Here is an 18,637-nt window from a genome sequence, read left to right on the forward strand (position 1 = left end):
TTTTAAGCATACTGAGAATCGCGAGAAGATGGAAATGGGCCAAGTTCTAATTCTGAATCCTCAGTGTGACTGCAAATGTAAATCCCTTGCAGATGGGTTTGGGCAACCACCTGTGCAAAAAGCAGCCCAGCGCTTCTGCTGGGGGTGTCCTCCCTGTACATACACAAGCGCCGAGAGTGTACGTCACTTCCAGAGAACCCCCAAGTCGTTAAGAGTTTCTGCAGCCTCCCTTCAGATGCATCTTACCTGAGAGCAAGAGCAGCTGCATTATTTAAAACTTTAAAAAATCGTGTATCCAACTCCCTATGAGGCTTAGGATCCCTGTGGCTTGTTGAATCGCGTCCAGATGTGGCTCCGCCTTCGTACTTTCATACTGCTTTAAGGATACACCCTGGACCTCTCGCATACTCTTTTTAATTAAAAGAATTATTTTTATATTATAAAATGCTCTATTATCTTGAAGTGAATTTCACTGAATATTACTGTCCAATCAGTCTTGTGTCATCCTTCAACTGAAATTATCATGGATCCTTTGATATTAAAGTGGAAACTGCTAAATATATATATATATATATATTATTGCTCAAGAAAAAACACTCACTGGAATAGTGTATAGTCTTTAAAAGGGATTATATTGACCTATGTTAACTATATTATTATATAATTCTAAATATTACATAGTTCGTTTATATATCCATGGTATGTGTACATGGAATGCTACTCTGTAAAAATGACTTGGTTTGGAAAATGAGAATATAAAGTATATAAAATATACGACTAATAGACAATATGAGGATAGCAATATTTATGATTTATATCATATATATATATATACACATAAATCAAAGTGTGAACACCTACTTCTAGGTTTATGATAACTTTTATTTATGCCATTTCCCTTCCCACTTTTTTTGCAATGATAGTTTTATATGCAAGCAAAACAATATGACCACTTCAGAAATATGGAATGCCTGTGTGGGCCAATGCCCTTAAGCCAAGAGCATCCCTTCTGGCCCCTGAGGATTCACGGAAGGAGCCAAAGGTCCCAAGGGCATCCCTCAGAATTAGGGCAGTTGCGGCATTTGTCGTCCAAGCCCAGCACTTTTGGGTTTGCAAGGGGAAGTGATTCACACTGTGCTGATATGACCAGCATCCTCTGGGGCTCTGGGGATCACCCCAGGCATGCTGTCAGTCCAATTAAAATACAGGTTATGCTCACCTGACCACTGGAAGTGATCCCATGTTGGGGTGCAAACTACAGACCCCAAGACCTTCTTTGTATCAGCACCATCAAGTGTGGTTTTTAAACACAGTTATCAAACTCTGCGTTCTCTTCAGCTCGAATACATCTGCCACTTTTTTTTAAATGCCAGCCAGAAGCCTACAGAATCTTTAAAAGTTAGGCTTTCTCACCTAATTAGCTCATTCAGACGGATAGAAACCTAATTTTAGAAATTCATTCTTGATAAAAAAAAAATATTTCTTAAAGAAATAGACCCCTTGGTGGAGGGCTGCGCCAGGGCCTCTGATCGCACGCTAATTCCAACCTTGGAAATGCTGTGTGCCTTTGGCTGCTCAATTGCGAGCCTCCTGAGGGGCGGGGGCAGCCCTCAGGGATTTCCTCCAGGAAACTACTATCTCTGTGACCCAGGCCTATCCTTGAGATGGCGCTGTCCCCCTAGATCAGCTCTGGGGGCACTCTGCCACCAGCTAGAGTACCCTCAGGCCTGTCAGAGCCCAGGCTAGGTTTCTCCTCCCAGCACCAGGCCTGAGCTCCTGCCCCAGGGGCCTGTCCTGTTCTGTGGCCCCCAGCATCTGCGTGTCGCCTCATGAGGGCCACCGCCTCCTGTGCACTCTGCTTTCACTGTACATGCGTCGCCCCCAAGGAATGGGGAGCTTCTCACTGGAAACTGAGGGCACGGGCACACACCGGGCAAGGCGAATCTGCCAGTCTCTCTTACTCAGATTATAAAATGGGGTTGTAATTCCTTTACACACTCCATCTCCAACCCAACGGGGGTAGCTACAAGGCATTATATGAGACCATGTTTCTTATTAGACTAATTCTCTGAATGCCAATGTATTTGCATAAATGAAAAAATGAAGGCCTCTTCAAGAGAAGCAACTGCAGCAGCCTTTCTCCTCTAATTCCCCATGTGACCTCACAGGAAAGCTAGCACAGGACAGTGCTGTGGGGGGCGGTGTCCTGACTGTGAAGGGGGCGTGAGGGGGCACCACTTCTACAAAGGTCCCCCACCCGTCAGTGATGTTGTCCTGTATCTTGACTGTCACCATATCTGAGGGGCCTCCAGGGAGTTTATCAGTGGGTCAGCGCTCCAGCGCTCGCCCCACCATCCTTAGAGCCCAGCACCTGCCGCTGCTCGAGACCTACGCAGCACACGGCTTGGCACTCAGCAGCCTGGCTGCGAGCAACCTCCCACTGCCTGCTCTGTGGCAGCCCAAGTGTGGGGTGGCTTAAACTCCAAAGGAAGTGTGAACAAGCAAAGCCATTCCGTTTGTCCCATGACCCCAATCTCAAGGTGCTGCACCTCTCCAGCACAAGCCGTGTTTGGGAAATCCACACTCTGCGGCCTACACCACTCTACAAGAGCGAGTACCAGTGTACCACGGGTAGTGAGGAGGGCTGACTCCTACTCAGGCAAAGAGGAAAACTCCCAGGCAGTAACACATGCAAAGCTACCAGTTAACACCACAGTGAGCATTAGGAAGAGGCATAAATTTTTCTAGAAGCTTTACTGCCATCCATTAGAAAACAGTGTCTATAAAGTCTTTACATTCCTGACTTTGCCAAAATAAGCCACTTCACTGCCATCTACCAGGAAAATTACCGGAACACATCTGGGATGTCTGCGACGTGAATAGTGATCCCTGAGAAATGGCACCATCGTGCAGTACGCAACGTACACAGCAGCACGGGGCAGGTAGTGGGAAGATAAGAAACCAGTGAGAGGGAGCCTTGCTGTGCTCCCCGCAAGTCTCAATTTCATCTGTAAGTTGGGAGCGATAAGAGCTACCCACGACGAGCGTCTTAACACTGATCAGACTTCCCACCGGAGTAGAAAAGCAATGATCTGTAAATGACTCAGATGGGAAAGCTGACTTCATTATTTGAATATCACATAATAACACATTGTAAGATAGAGGGTCAGGCATTTGTGGTCTACAAGTGAGAGGAGGAGAAAGACAACCTGTGATCAACCAGGTTCCACCACAGCTTCCCAAGCCCATCACCACCACCAGGGATGGGGTGAACCTTTGAGGGGGAGGCTACCTTGTGTTTCCCACTAGGACCCTGGCTTCCACACACTCTGCCCCTGGTCAGGACGACTAACAGCGTCTCCAGGCCGTGCCCAATCTCCCCTGGGAGAAGGAGGTGGCAGAATTGGCCATGGCTGTGAAACACTGGCCCAGGTGGGAATCTACAACACTTGGGGCCCTGGAAGCACCCTTCGGATGGAGCAAGCTGGCCTCATCCCACAGGGGACCTGCACTTTCTGTTCCTCTATGCCTGTCTCATGACTTACACAGCCTAGCGTCCTGTGTGTAGGCTCATAACGAAATGCAAGCTTGACCCTCACCCTTCAGGACTTCTTCCCATAGGGGGCACTAGAGGGAGGGGGGAGCAAGGAGGCAGCCCAGATACCACTTCCCACGTGGTTTGGCAAGTGAGCTTCCGGGAATGATGGTGCTGCTAGCATAAGCGGCTGGCATGAAGTGGAAGTGGAAACTCGCAGCCTGGATCCCAGGCAAGTGTGAGCCTGTAATATAAGTTCCTATAATAGACCTATCATAGACCTGGTCATTTAAGTAAACACACCTGAAGCAAAAGAAATAACACAGAAAACCCTGCAACTGACTACTGGGGCCAAAGGACTCCAGAGTCATGCCTAGGGCGTCCCAGACAGGAAGCCTGCTGCAGCCCCAGCAGCCGGCTCTTAGCCAGAGTCCACCTGCCTCACTTGACCCTGGAACCTTCAGTCCTTTCCTCAGGGCCAGGGCTATCTTTTCTGTCCTCCAGCTCCCCTCTAGGGCTCCAAGTCTTTCCTCTCCTCTGAGGAGAGTAGGATGGGAGTGTTCAGATCACCTAGGAAATTCCCCAGCATCCCCAGGGATTGGCCTTTTCAGAAGACAGCATATTTCCCTAAGTCTGAGGGATTTGGCTTGGAAATCACCACACCTGGGGGACGTTTCAACAAGATCTAAGCCGGAAGTAGCCACTGGGCCCCTCTTCGTGGTACCCCACCGACAGGAAGTGAAGTCAGGTTTGGCAAATGTTGAACAATGCCACGAGAAACAGATTCCTCGGGCATAAAAGCCACTCTGAGATACAATTATCTAAATCTACAGTAGAACAGGAAACACTGTTTCCTAATGGGCAGCAAAGCCTATTTTAAAACAAGAAAAAGGGCTGAGGATATAGTACAGTGGCACAAGCATCTACCTGGCAAACACGAGGTCTTAAGTTCAATTCTTGGTAACACCCCCCACAAAAACCAACCAAACAAACAAACAAAATAAGAATAAACTGAAACAGTGTGAATTACTACAGGAAAAAAAAATCGAAGAAGACAAAAAAGAGAATTCAGAACAAGATCGCAAATTGGGAAGGTGTGGCGGTTCTCTCCACAGGAGGAGAGTGACTCATCTTGTGTGACACTGAAGATCAAGTGGAAGATGGAAAAAGATCAAAGACTAATTTTTACCTCACATCATTAACAACAACCACCACCCTTGGAGATCTATATATAAGACAAAAATCTATACAACACTAAAAGAAATACAAGAAAATATTTTGTGACTGTGGTAGTTGACACATTGTGTCAACTTGGCTGAATCAGCTCCTGCAGCTCGGGCATGGGGGCCTCAGGCCCACCGTAGCGTGCCACTGGTTCCACCCTAGGGCCATGGGCTGCCCCAGAGTGACTCAGCACAAAAGTGTATATAAAAGGGAGTAGAGGAGGGCTTCCTGGCCGCCCTGCCGGGCGTCCTGTGGAGAAGTCCCGGGCTTCGGAGGAGCTTGATCTTCGCAGCTGCGCCGCTTGGGAGGAGCCGGGATCTTTGCAGTGGAGTCCCAGTCTTTGCAGTCAGTGCAGAAGGAAGAAAGAGGCTTGATGGACCCCCGCAGCTGCAGCTCCTCCTCTGCTCTTCATTGTTTTCTGCTGCCATAAACTGCTGTCATTTGCCTTGGAGCCAGCGGAACATGGACTGAAACCTCCACAAACGGTGAACTAAATAAACCTTTCCTTCCTTCATTTTGAGTGTCGGGTATTTGTCCCAGCAATGAGTAAAAAGTAACTAAGACAGTGACCCTGAAATCTTTTTTTTTTTTTTTTCAATGTTTTTGGTACAGGATCTCACTATGCAGCTCAGATTTGTAGTGATCTTCCAGGTTATAGGCTTCCCAGCACTGGGATTACAGATGTGCGCCACCACTCTGGGTCTCAGTGGCTGGCTCAGCTGAGTGCACCAAAGGGTGGGGTCAGTGTGCCATGTGGTACTGGGGATCGAACCTCAGTCCCTGAGCTTACCTAATCAGAGAAGAGATGTCTCAAAACACACACACACACACACACACACACACACACACACACACACACAAGACCTATCCAACTCTAGAATAGTAGGAGAAACTGGTATGGAAAAGATGCCATAAACAAGATTAAAAGATGAAAAACAACAAGCTGGAAAACTACGTTACTTTAAACCTTAAACCAAACAAAAGATCTAAATCTTGAATGTGTCAGGAATTCCTACAAATCAATACAAAGATCTAAAAATACTAATACAAAAAATCACTAAAAGATACTAGCAGTATTTTGCCAAGTGAAAAATATAATGAACATTAAAAAAATACTCAAAAATATCCTAAAAACAAGGAAAATAAAAATTAAATAAGATATTTTTTACACATAATATTGGCAAAAGTTATAATGTTTGAAAATGTTGGCACATTTCTATACTGCCAGTGGGAGTATAAATTAGTCAGCTGTGTCAGAAGACAATTTGGCAGAACCTTTAAAATGGAAAAGGCACATACCCAGCAGTTCTACCTCTGGGCAGAAACACTCCCTTGTGTGCCCAGGAAGCATATATAAAAATAAAGATGTTGACTGCCTCAATTTTATAAAACCAAAAACCCAAATGTTCATCAATAAGGTAATAAACAGGCTCTGGATAGTTTTATGGAATACTATGCAGCTATTAAAAAGAACAAGGCATTCTACATATATGCTATTGTAGTTATTTTCATCAGTGGGATACAGTACAGTCGCACCTCAGCTCGTGAACCTGACACTTTCCATGATTCTGACTGCCAAGCATGCTGGACAAAGCACAAATCAAATTCAGCGGTTAGGTTCAATGTTAACCTTCTGGGAAATCTGATTGGGTTTGCAACTAGAATCGTGGAGAAAACTGAGCTCATGAACTGAGGTCCCGTTGTACCTGATACTCACAACTGAAAGGGGGTTCAGTTTGGTTCATGCTTTAGTCTATGGCCAGGAGGTTCCAAAGAAGAAGCAGCATGGCAGAGAAGTGTGGCAGAGGAGTGCTTTTATTTCACGGCAGCCAAGCACAGGGAAGGGCCGTGTACTTCCGGGTCACATCCCCAGTGACCACCTCTTTACCCAGACCACCTCATCACAGCAAGCCAGCAATAATGCCCTCCCAATCCAATCACTTTTCAAAAGTGCTGCGTAGGAGCACGTGGAGCTCTGGGAGGAAATTTAGACATCAGCCAAAACATTCTGCCCCTGCGCCCCACCCCTCAACACTTGTTACCTCTCTTGGCACAAAATGTATTTCATCCATCTCTAACAATGAAAGTCTTACCTTTTCAGCATTGCTGAAAAGTCCAAGTTCAAAGTCTCCTCCAAGAGAACTTGATACTTGGGGAGGCTTTGCTGATTCCTGAAATACCCTCAAGCCATTGTTCCCATTGTAAAGGTAAACTTTTAGCTAAGAGCCCTGTACATAGCAAAAAGAAGTTAAACACTACTGACACACACCCTTGTAAGAGGAAAGGTTAGAGGGATGGAAACCAATGGGACTCAAGCAAGACTGAAACACAGCAAGCCAAAAATTAAATCCCATAGTTCCACGCCCAGCACCTGGGGCAAGTTGTAACAAGATGAGACCTTCTCAAACAGGTGCTATAGGGCCCTCTTCTCAAAGCAAAATTTCACACTCTTGCACTCTTGACTTTGTAAAAGGAGAGGCCTCACTGATTTCTGAAATACCCTCAAACCGTTGTTCCTATTGTCCTAATCCAAAGTTATGGGTTTTGGATTTTTCCACACTAATCTTTTCGGTAACCAGGCTCTCCCCTGCTTCTACTTTACAGGCTTTTCTTTTTCTGTAAGGAAAGTGAAATGTTTTGAATTTTTTTTCTTTTTTTTTTTGCTCTTGGTTTTCAGTGAACCTGGTTAAAAGCAGCAAGCAGTATCTCTGCTACAATCTGAATTTATGCTGCCTTGAAATTTCCTCCACCAGATTAATTAATCTCAGTCTCCCACCACCTTTAATCTCAGTCTCCCACAAAGTCTCAAGACATGAGCAAACTGTAGGCTAATTTTCTGCCAGAACATACTGCGCATGGCCTGGAGTCCAAATGCCAATGGAGTCCTTGTGCCCAACTGAAACTGCCTAAGCTTGGCTTATAGCATTTTGGGCTTCTTCTCCAGCTGCCATTTTCAAATCTTTCTAAATTCCTTTGCAAACCAATTCCAAAGGTTTCTAAACTGCATGGTCAGTATATTCACAGCCAACAACCTGGCAGTTGTTACCAAAATTTGTATTAGTCACTTTCCCCATCGCTGGGACAACATACCTGACACAACTTGAACAAGGACGATGTATTTGGGTTCACAGTTTAGAAGTTTCAGCTCTTGAATGGTACGCTCTGAGGCAGGACAGCACGGTGGGGGTGGGGTATTGCAGAGGAAAAGCTGTTCCCCTTGTGGCAACCAGGAAAAACAGAGATGAAAGGAGGAGTCAGGCAGGCAGGGAGAGCTTTCCAGATGATACATCTGGTGAGCAGCCTCACAGACCCCATCTCCTAACACCAAGTCAGTTATAAGCCCCCAAATCCAATCCCCTTGCCAAAGTCCCATCTATGAGTGCATGAGGCTTGGAGGGATGTAGACATAGACTATAACATGTAATAGTGTATGTACAAAAAAGGGAAGTTGTACAAAAATGCCCACAAAATGAAGCGATTCACATTTTAAACACATATACAAAATAGCTCAGTGGATTAAAGCGCCTGCAAGGAGATGTAGGGGCCTGGGGTTCAAACCCTGGGGCCTGCCGTGCTGGCCCCACCCCGGGGTACATTGAGACAGCATTTGAGACTGGGCATGGTGGCATGTGCCTGTAATACCAGCTCTTGGGAGACTGTAAACAGGTGGATGGCTACAAGTCTGATTTAGTAGTGAGACCCTGAACACCTGTAGACCTTTCCTTAAAAAATACAAAACAAAAAACAACAACAACAAAACCCATACACATTCATGGCAACAGCACCTACATTTGCAACAATAGAGCTTAAGGAAAGTAAATCAATAGCAAATAGTATGCAAATATGCTTTCAGACCTGGAGACAGGAGATTATTCAGATACGCAGGTGACATTCAAATGAATTTCCCCTTTCTCCCTACTACTATATTCTACTATATTAAGAATAAAATTGGTTCACATATGATTTTTAGAATTCAATATAAGCTTCTATTACAAAAGAAAAGAAATAAGAATTTTCTGACAGAATTTTTTGACAGAAATACCTTGTAGAGACCTAGCTCTGCTTACTATCATGATAACTTGACGCTGTCACACAAAGGCAGCTTTGTTCCCAACCAGACTGCTCTTGGTAGTTGCCTCGTCTGACAGTAAGGTCTTTCCCGAACAAAAAGGTATTTATCTTGACATGCTGACATGTCAGGATAAAGTTTTGGCCAGAAGCTTCAAACAGAAGTCTTCTCCTAATACAGCATAATGAATGCAATCATCCTGGTGAACATTTACAATTCTCTACTATGTTCCAAGCCTGATGCCTGTGGCCCAATCCTGATAATAATCCCAAGAAAAGCGCCTTACTACCCATGTAACAGATGCAGAAACTGAGGTTCAGAAGGATTAAGAAAGGGACTGCAAGGCGATGGGGACTTGACACCTCTGATCTTCTAGAGCGACCCCAGACAGAGTCCATCATTTCTCCCATCTACCCTTGTGGCCAGGGTGGGGCTGGTCTGCCACATCAGGAAGCAGAGGAGCACCACATGGCTCCAGGGAAGCCCAAGGGCCCAAGGTCACAAAGGACTCTGCTGGGGGAGGTTTAGGCAGATCACATACTCCCACTGGGGCTTCTCTGTCCCAGATGGAATGCAAAGTTCACGTGACAACTTCATGGTTATATGTATTGATGGAGTCTAAGCTTATCCAGACCTGCACATGTCTGGGGCCTTATGGAAACCAACAAGCAAAAGTCTGGATTCCTTCCTCTGTTCTTTCTTATTCCAGTTACTGCTGGAGCCTCTTATCCCCATCCTGTCCATTAGCACAGGGAAGGCAGAAAAGAGGCAGAAGAAGCTGTCTGGCAGCAAGGTGGACAGAACACTTGGCCTCCAGATGCTGAGCTTTCAGACAAAGTAACATCACATGTTACGAATGTCCCCTCAGATTATAATGCTCAGGAAGAGCGGGTTAGGGAAATAAATTTAGAGAGAAGAGTGGCAGAGGGAATAGATGGATTCAATTAAGGCAAAGAACATCAAACAATTCCATGGACACCTCGTTTTAATGGAGTATGTCATTTTCTCCTTGCTGCCTGCAGGTAACTCCCAACAACAAACAGCCCAGAAAGGATATAGGGTACCCCACGATTCCACAACCCAAGCAGGCATTTAATGCCCTCAAGTGAGAGAGCTAATACCCCTCTCCTCATCTCTTTGTACTATGCAGAAGAAGTACATGAATAAGACTAAGCAAATACGGGACACAAGTCAGACACACGATGCTCCAGAACCAGGTGGTGTTCCAGTTTAGCATATTTTCTTCATTTCCATGGAAGGTTTGCTCTACGGTAAAGTCTCCTTTTTAATGAAGCCAACCACTCTGTCATTTTTTAAAGACGATAAACTAATAAAATGCTTATATTTTCTTTCTCTTCCTAAACATTAATCATGAGGGTGTTATGCTTTTGCCAAACAGTGAAGCACACAAACGTTATACTAACATGCTGTAAATTACTGTTTTGCAGGTCACTTTATCCCTGTTAAGAATGTGTAAGATTCTTATGTCCTCTTACAGTATTTGCAGTCATTTACAACCAAAAGGAATTTGGCTCTGTAATAAATGTGTCCTATACAGAGCTGATATTAGTATAAATGGGTACATAATAATATACATGCACTACATTGATCTGAGTACTACTACAAACTGACCTAAATTTCCACCCAAAGTCAAGTGTAAAAGTCTAGTCGTTTGATAAACAATGTTTTCTTTACTCTGTAGCTCCTGGCTGTGCAAAGTAATTGACTGCCATGTGATCCTTCAATACAAGTGGGTTATGGTGTCACAAAGTTGCTGCACCTTCTACAGTCAGGGAAAAAACTGGGGAATGTTGAGTAGAAACTCTATACTGGACAGCACTCAAACTGCAATAATGTACACGTGTTCTGGCAGTGCCTGCCTGGCAAGTGTGAGGTCCTGAGTTCGATTCCTGGTTCCAATAATAATGATGATGATGATGATGATGATGATGTATATGTGTCTGATCACCAATTAAACATTGCAATATATCCAAAGTCTTTTATAGAAATACTAAATCATAATCACTACTAGATTTCAGCCCAAACTTTTTACCCGTTGGTATAATACCGGAATTTGAACCCAGGACCTTCACACTGAGCTGTATCCCTATGTCCTTTTTAATTTTGAGACAGGGTCTCACTAAGTCTCAGTCCATATTTTACTATCAAAGCCTGCCAGCTAGAAGAGAATGACACTATCATACCATTCCCTGGGTCCTAAATAATAGCCTCCTTTGAGAGATTGCTGCAAAAGTAAGCTAACGCTAAAATAAGGAGCCACTGTCTTGTATCTCTGAGATAGGGAGTCCTGACATTTAGTGATAAGCCATCCTTGATTTTTAAATTTTTATTTGTATTTACTTAGAGAGATATGCACTGGCGCTCAGGAGAGGAGGGAACCCTGGAAACTTGAGGCACTGCTTCCCCAAAAGTGGCCGTACTCATCAGGCTACGGGCAGGATCAGCTGCCACAGCCTATGGGACCCAGGTCCTTGGGTCCGACCTGGCCAGGGTGCTCCTTCACGTGGGCACAGGAGCAGAGGGTCCCCGCCACACAGCCCTCCCCCAAAGCAGCTCACAGTGTGGCAGTGAGCACTCCTGAGAACAAGCCAAGAGCATGTGTGTGAGAGAGAAGCCACAGAAGTGGTTGTAACCTAACCTCAGAAGTGACATCTCATATGTTTGTTGTCGTCTACTTGTCAGAACCAAGTCATCAGGTCCAGCCCGTACCAGAAGGGAGGAGATCACACAGGACAGGAACGTTGGGAAATGGGGCTCACTGGAAGCCATACTGGGGGTAACCTATACCTTCCCTGCCTGTGCAACAAGACAGGAATAAACACCAACACAGATCATAAACAGAGAAAAGAGGAGCGCAGAATGGAAAGGGCCCTGCTCTAGTGATTGCTTATTTCTGCCTGTCTGTCTGTCTGCCTGTCTGTCTCTCCAAAATCCAACCAAACAACCCACCTTCTGACAGACACCTTCTCTGAGGAGCATCACACTTGCACATACTGCCAGGGGTCAGGCCCCCAGCTCTCCACACTGCTGCCTTTAGTTTTTGAGACAGGGTCTCCCTATGTAGTTCAAGATGGCCTTGAATTCCATGTAGCCAAGGCTGGGCTCAGACTGGCTGCAGTCTTCCTGCCTCAGCCTCCTGGGTATTGGGATTATCATGGTGCACCATCACACCCAGCTAGCGCTCCTTTTCTAACCCACCTTCATACTCCAGTAAGTCTTGGACACCTCAGCCAGAACAACTTTCTAACTCACACTTTTATCTTTACAATGCCAAAAGCCGTTGGTGGTACCCTATTGTCAATCAAAATCCAGACTCTTTAATCTGGCATTCAGTGAGTAATTTGACCCATGTCTGGCTACCCAAAAGAGAACCAGCAGAGAGCAAATCCTTCCCTTCTTTTAGCAAGACTGGTCTACACCTTACCATCATAAACCCTCCCAAATTCCATGATGCAGAGCAGATCCCATCTTCTGATCACTCTTAACTGCACCAGCTCCTCCTGTGGACAGGCACAAGTGGAAGCCATACCACTCACCTCGAAAGGAAGTTCAGTCACTGGCCAGTCCCTGGGCAGGTGTCATATTTCCCTTAAGGAGTTGATGAGTTCCACTCTTTCCCTCTTCCAGGAAGGTCTGGTTTGCCTCCCTCCAGGGATAGCTGGCTTCTGACAGGCAATGTTGGTGGGAAAGTTGAACAGATGGGCTGAAGGAACTGTTAAGCCTAATAGTCAGCATAGCGGAAGAGGTCACTACGCAATAAATACTCGTTCGCACCACACATCCTTCAAATGGGAACGCTCCGCCCAGCAGCACCTCAGGGAGGCCTGAACCTTCTAAAGAGCAAAGGCAAATGAGATTCATCCGGGTGCGAAAGGGTTGAGCCCATTCACACACGGACAAACACAAGCCGGCCCGCACAGCACGGCCACAGACAGCTCGGTATCCCCTGTTTCACCGCCCATCCCATCCCTACACTGGCCATGGAGTGCAGGGTGACAAGTGCCACGGCATTGGATGACACGGCCAGGGCAGAACTCCGCCTTGTGAAGCAACTTCAGTGTTTGGACTATGGGGCAAACGCACAATTGGGGAACAGCGGGAGTGAGATCTGATGGGTGCTTGGGAAGTAGAGGGGGAAAATTTGGGGAGGGGTGTACGTGTATTTCTAGTAAACAACAACAAAAAACCCCTCTGTCTTTTAAAGAGCTAACAGAAGACCTTTTCAGGGTCTTTATTACTCACCCCAGGAGGAAAATCTCGAGTCAAGCACCGAGCATCCAAACTCCCGAGAAAAGCCAGCGCCCCCTCCCTAGCAGTGAAGCCCGCAGCGAGTTCGCTCAGGACCCGACGCCTGCGCCACCCCGGCCACACGGACTGCGCGACCTCGCACTGCATGGGACCCTGGGAGCCAAGCCGGGGGCGCCGGGCAGCCGAGTTTCCTTCGTTCGGCCGCAGAACCGGGCGGGAAGGACCGCTCCGCCCTGTCGCCGGCCGCGGGAGCCTCTTCCACCTGCTCCAGAGGCGTCTGCAAGTCTGCAGCCCCAGGTCCCCAGGCCCCCGGCGGACTCCGGTGCAACTCTCCCCAGGCCTCCCTGCGGGGCCTCCGGGAGCCCTAGGGGCGCCTCACCGCGGCTGCGGGGCCGCAGGCCGGCTGGGATGCGCTGTCCCGGACTGGGGTCCCCGGCCCCGCGAGGAGCGCGCCCCTCCTCCGGCCGTGCTCCGGCCTCTCTGCTGCCCCTGGCGGCCGCGACGCGCAGGGCGGGCGGGCAGCGGGCGGGCACCGAGCCGGCCCCTCCCCCGCTCCTCCCCCGCGCGGAGCGCTCAATGTCGGAACGTTCCGAAGATGACGTCGGAGCGTTCTCGAATCCCGTGTCTCTCGGCTGCTGCTGCCGAAGGAACAGGGAAAAAGCAACAAGAAGGAAGAGCAATGGCGACACTGGATCGCAAAGTGCCCAGTCCGGAGGCGTTTCTGGGCAAACCCTGGTCCTCCTGGATCGACGCCGCCAAATTACACTGCTCCGACAGTAAGAACCCCACCGTCTCCTCCTCCTTTTATTATCCTGTAACCTTTCCATTCACCTAGAGCCACTGGGAAAAAGTGTGTGTGCGAGAGAGAAGAGTGGCCCCCGTGTCCTCCATGCTTTCCCTCTCTCTCCAAATAAATACACACGGAGACAGATCACCAGTGCCCAGGGAGGCCCGGCTGCCAGGGCCGGCCGTCTGTCTGTCTGCCTGTCTGTCTGTCCGTGCCCTGCTCCCCGTGGCAGCCCGCGGGGTGGGCTTTCGCAGCCCCACCGTGCTATCTGTTTAAAAGGCTACTCTGTTGCTGCTTGCATAGTTTTTTTGGTACCTATCTGGGCCAGGTAGATGGGAACCCAGACTTGGGAGAAAACGTTGCATTCTCAATTTTTGCAAAATTTTCATAGACAGTATTTATATCGATCTATTTGCAAATAAACACTCTCCCTCCCCCTTTGACTTTGGCTTTTTTTTTTCTCCCCCACCCCCTCTTTTTTTTTTTTTTTTTCTTTCCTCATTTTCTCTTTTCCTTTTCTTTTTCATCTACAGATGTAGATTTAGAAGAGGCTGGAAAAGAGGGTGGAAAAAGCAGGGAGGTTATGAGGCTTAATAAAGAAGGTAAGTGGAGCTACTGGCATTTTAGTGTTAGCATGTGTGGCAGAATCTTCACAGGATTTGGAATGTAATGTGAATTGTTCTGCTGGGTGCAGAGTGACTAAGGCTTGTCAAAAATTGAGCACGCCCAGGTGACTACTGCTTCATGTTAACTTCTTTCAAAGTATAAATACAACTGGGGGGCCCAGGGTGGGGAAAGCTAGGAGGCAGAAGCTTGCTGCACTTAAGTGGGAGCCCACATCGGAACCTTCTGATGTACATCAGCCATTCTCCTGTGGAGTATCATTGCTGATGGGGGGGTCAGGATCCCTGAGAACTGAGGCTCCCTTCCCAAGCATTCCAGCCTTCCTATGGGTAAATGCACAAGTTTTAATGAACCCCACATGGTCACTCATTCTAGCAGCTACTTCTCCACTCTCCACTGAAAACCATTGTACAAGGCAAACCTTTGCAGCAAGTGACATTTGGCCCACTTGGCGTGCGGTCACAGATTATTACATGGCAACCAGGGTTAGGCTGTGTGTGCAGCCCCCTTCCCCATGCTAGTCCCTCCTCTCTGCTTTCCCAGCGTGCAAGTACGTTAGTTCAAATGGGACAAACTAGTAGATGGGCCGTCCCAGAGCGAGACATATGAATCAGATACACGTGGTTGTTGTAAATAAATCACCCTTGTTGTCTGTGCAACTGTGCTGGATGCAATGCTGGTCTGTGGGCTTCCAGTGAAGCAAGTCCAGAGGCCACTTTTGCTGCACAAATGGATGGGTTTGTTTGAATTGGAATGCCCTCACTGAAGTCTTGTGAATGTAATTGGCTGGAGCTGAGGGCGGGACACAGACTTGAAGGGGCAGAAGAGGTTGGTGGGAGATATTTCCTAAAAGTTGAGGCAAAGCTAGGCCATAGTTACCCAAAATGAATGGAGAAGAGGCATTTAGCTCCAACGATCCAGCTCGGGAAAGGGGATTTCACCCCCAAGGACCAACTGAAACCTGCTTGGAAAGATGCAACTCATTTTGCAGGTCAACACCTATCAGAGTTGGCTTTTCTGTGTTCAATCATTTCCTGACCATCCAGCAGGAGGAAAATGTGTGCTTTAGAAAAAATAACATGGAGGTTAAAATGCATGCATATTCAAGGACAGCTCTGTAGCATAGTGTTTCTGCTAATTAAGCACTTTGGGAACACAACATTATTCTAAGGATGTTTGCCTCTAAATATCTTGGTGTGATCTTAACATGTGGGTTTAGGATTCGCGAGGGAATGATGTCCAGTGGACTTCTTACAAGTGACAGCTTATTTATGTTAAATATCCATGTGTGTTGGCAGTGGGTAGGATCCCTAGAGGTTGTCTGTCGTCACAAACTCTGGAGATCTTTAAACCCTTAAGGATTGGGTTATCAGTTCCATGAGAGATGAGAAGGCCGTGAAAAACTTTAAATTGCAGTTGAGTAGAGGTGATGGTATGGCACAGGACTGGTGCCTCTCTGTCTGGGTGATGAGTTGTGGCTGTCATATACAACACTTGTATTCTTTCCCCTCTTCCCACTTCTGTTTCAAAAGATTCTTTTTCTCAGATTTCTTTGCCTCATGAGAAATAGATTCTTTTAAGGAAAAATGAAAAGCTCTCCTTCCCTCAGAAGTCACAAAGGGTACATCCTGCTTATTATGTCCTTTGTCCTGGGAAGGTACAACGATTGAGCCCCTAATTATATGTATTTGCATTAAGGGCACCCACTGTTCAGTGCAATATGCAGTCGCTGGCTCCACCAGCATAGCCACGCAGGGGCTGACTCTCTTTGGTCACCAAGTAGAGTTGGGTGAGCAGGGCCTGGTGGTCTTTCTAGTACATGGCACTGTTTTCTCTGCAGGTAAAATATCCTAAGTGCGTATTCCCCATCGTGAAGATTGAAGAGTCAAGATGAGACTCAGTACGTCAGGGTGTTTGATTGTCTGGGACTCCCGTAACACTGGTTGCACTGGCCACAGCCTCTATGTTGGAGTTTCCATGTGGGAGGTTTGGGGTGGGGGCGTGTGCGATGGCCCCTGTGGGACAGTGTGCCTCTGTATGACTCTGTGTCTGTGGATATGAGCATGCGTGGATTGACCATGATGCTCCTGGCAGTAAGCAGGTCTTGAGAAGAGATTTGAACTTTAATGGCAATGAATGGATATTCATTGAATGAATATTCAATAAATGGTTCTTCTGTCACATTTATATTACATTTTGTTTCTCCACTCATCTGTTGATGTACATTTGGGGTCTTCTCACCGTTGCGCTCCTATGAACAGTGCCGCTGAGAACATTGGTGTGTTACGATATTTATTATAGACTAAGCTTACAGAGGAAAGTTAGCCTAGAAATGTGAAATGAGGTTCACTTTACCTTTTGCCTCTCTGGCCTCACTTTCAGAAGCCAGAGTTTTTGTCTGTTTGTTTGTTTTTATAATTTTTTTTTTGTGGAACCAGGGATTGAACTCAGGCCCTTGCCAGGCAAGCGTTTATTTTACTGAGCTATCACCCTGGCCCTGTTTGTTTGTTTTTAATAAACTAATTATTATAATTACTATTCCTTTCCCGTCCTCATCCCTTTAACCTTTCTTTGCTTCAGTTTTCTACCTGCCTCAGGTATGAATTGTTAACTGAATGCTTTGAAATCTTCCTAATGAAATCTTGCACACCGGTGTTATTGCTTCATCCAAAGGTAGCCAAAACTGTGGTCAAGAACTTTTGCAAATCCTTTTTTTTTTTTTGCGGAACGGGGGATTGAACTCAGGCCCTTGCGCTTGCCAGGGAAGCGCTTATTCCACTGAGCCATCTCCCCGGCCCTTGCAAATCCTTTGAACCTGGCCACGCATCACCTGAGTTCAGAAGCTGTCACTAATTCCAGAGTTGGTTGGGTTCTGCGGGTCCTATCAGAGCAGCCTGGGCAGGAAATAGAGCGCGAGGTAGCTTCCGAGTCATCTTACGGGGTGCAGTGTGGGCCCTGGAGGGCCTTCCCCTTTCCAGGGTTTGTTCTCTCCTCTGTACAGTTCAGGAGCTGGCCCTGAACGTCCTTCCCAGGCCCAGGCAACCTCTGAACCTGGGCTTCTCACTTGAGACGGGCTGCTTCTAAAAAGCCTAGAAAAATAAAATCCCCCAGCCACAGCCCTCCCATTCCAATACCTACACAACTTCAGATATATGGAAAATAAGTGGGCATATTTTCTCAGTTTTCCACTTCTCCCTGAACTTCATCCACAGATATAGTCTACTATAAGTGTTGGGTGGTTGTTCTTGGACTTTCAGCTCTGCGAGAAAAGAGAGGTTTGCGTCCTAAGCCTTGGATCCTGTGCTCCGGGGGGACACCTGGCCGGGCAGTGCGGGTCAGGCTGACTGCCCGCTTGCCAGACAGGGGCTACCAGAGACCTTACCAGCCTCCTCTGTCACCAGAGCTGTACTTACGACGGCACATTCCAAGAAGGCCATCCTTCTGTGCTGACCTTTTAAAATGTTTTTTGTCTCTTAAGCGTAATCTAGCTTAATTAATCTTAATTTAGCTCTTAAACTAAATCTGGAGGGTTTTTTTCAAGCTAATTAGGGAAATGCTTTCTGTGATTTAGGAAGATGTTATTGCCTCAACTTTTTTTTCTTTTTAGAGAATTCCGGGTCATAGATAAGGAGCAAACTCAAGTGGTTCATAATTGTCCTTAACTGTAAAACAGAGATAATAATAGGGCTGTTGTGAGGATTAAGTAAGATATACATAGTATGTTTTTAATAAATATTTTATTCTTTTTATTATCACTATTATGATGATTATCACTACTATTCATGAAAAGTTCTAGAAAACTTTATTATTTAATTCAATTTTTAACAAATGTACAATGGCCAGAAAGATATATTGGATCAGAAACTTCATTTTTAGAGTATTATAATTTTACAAACCTAATAATTTATTTTTAAAATAATAATTTCTGGCCACATGGAGTAGAATGTGACATGAGAGGCTGAGGCAGGAGGATAACAAGTTCTAGGCCAGCCTGGGCAACTTAGCAATTTAGCAAGATCCTGACTCAAAATTTTTAAAAAAAGAAAAGGCTGGCGGTGTAGCTCAGTGCCAGGGCCCTGGGTCCAATCCCCATTACCACCAAAACCAAACAAAAGTGTGAACATCATTG

At 46.4% G+C, this 18,637-nt stretch overlaps 1 protein-coding gene and 1 long non-coding RNA gene across 8 annotated transcripts in view; one reads left to right on the plus strand and one right to left on the minus strand.

Moving 5' to 3' along the window:
• Nucleotides 1-251: 251 nt before the first annotated feature.
• LOC111817730 lies at nucleotides 252-13,565 on the minus strand. Its single transcript, XR_002821863.1, has 3 exons — nucleotides 13,092-13,565; nucleotides 12,386-12,679; nucleotides 252-553 (listed from the first exon to the last, which is right to left on the minus strand). It is a non-coding gene; the product is annotated as an uncharacterized LOC111817730 (long non-coding RNA).
• A 127-nt stretch (nucleotides 13,566-13,692) lies between these two features.
• Atxn7l1 (ataxin 7 like 1) overlaps nucleotides 13,693-18,637 on the plus strand; it is a 238,490-nt gene continuing 233,545 nt past the window's right edge. For 6 of the 7 annotated variants that reach the window (XM_023719469.1, XM_023719470.1, XM_004634992.2 and 3 more), the window contains exons 1-2: nucleotides 13,693-13,873; nucleotides 14,418-14,486. In XM_023719469.1, coding sequence (XP_023575237.1) covers nucleotides 13,693-13,873; nucleotides 14,418-14,486 — 250 coding nt within the window. The remainder of the gene's footprint in view (nucleotides 13,874-14,417; nucleotides 14,487-18,637) is intronic. The other variant, XM_023719471.1, reaches the window with a different exon arrangement.

This window comes from Octodon degus, unplaced genomic scaffold, assembly GCF_000260255.1.
Source record: "Octodon degus isolate 3935 unplaced genomic scaffold, OctDeg1.0 scaffold00068, whole genome shotgun sequence".
In the NCBI taxonomy this organism is placed as follows: Eukaryota; Metazoa; Chordata; class Mammalia; order Rodentia; family Octodontidae; genus Octodon; species Octodon degus.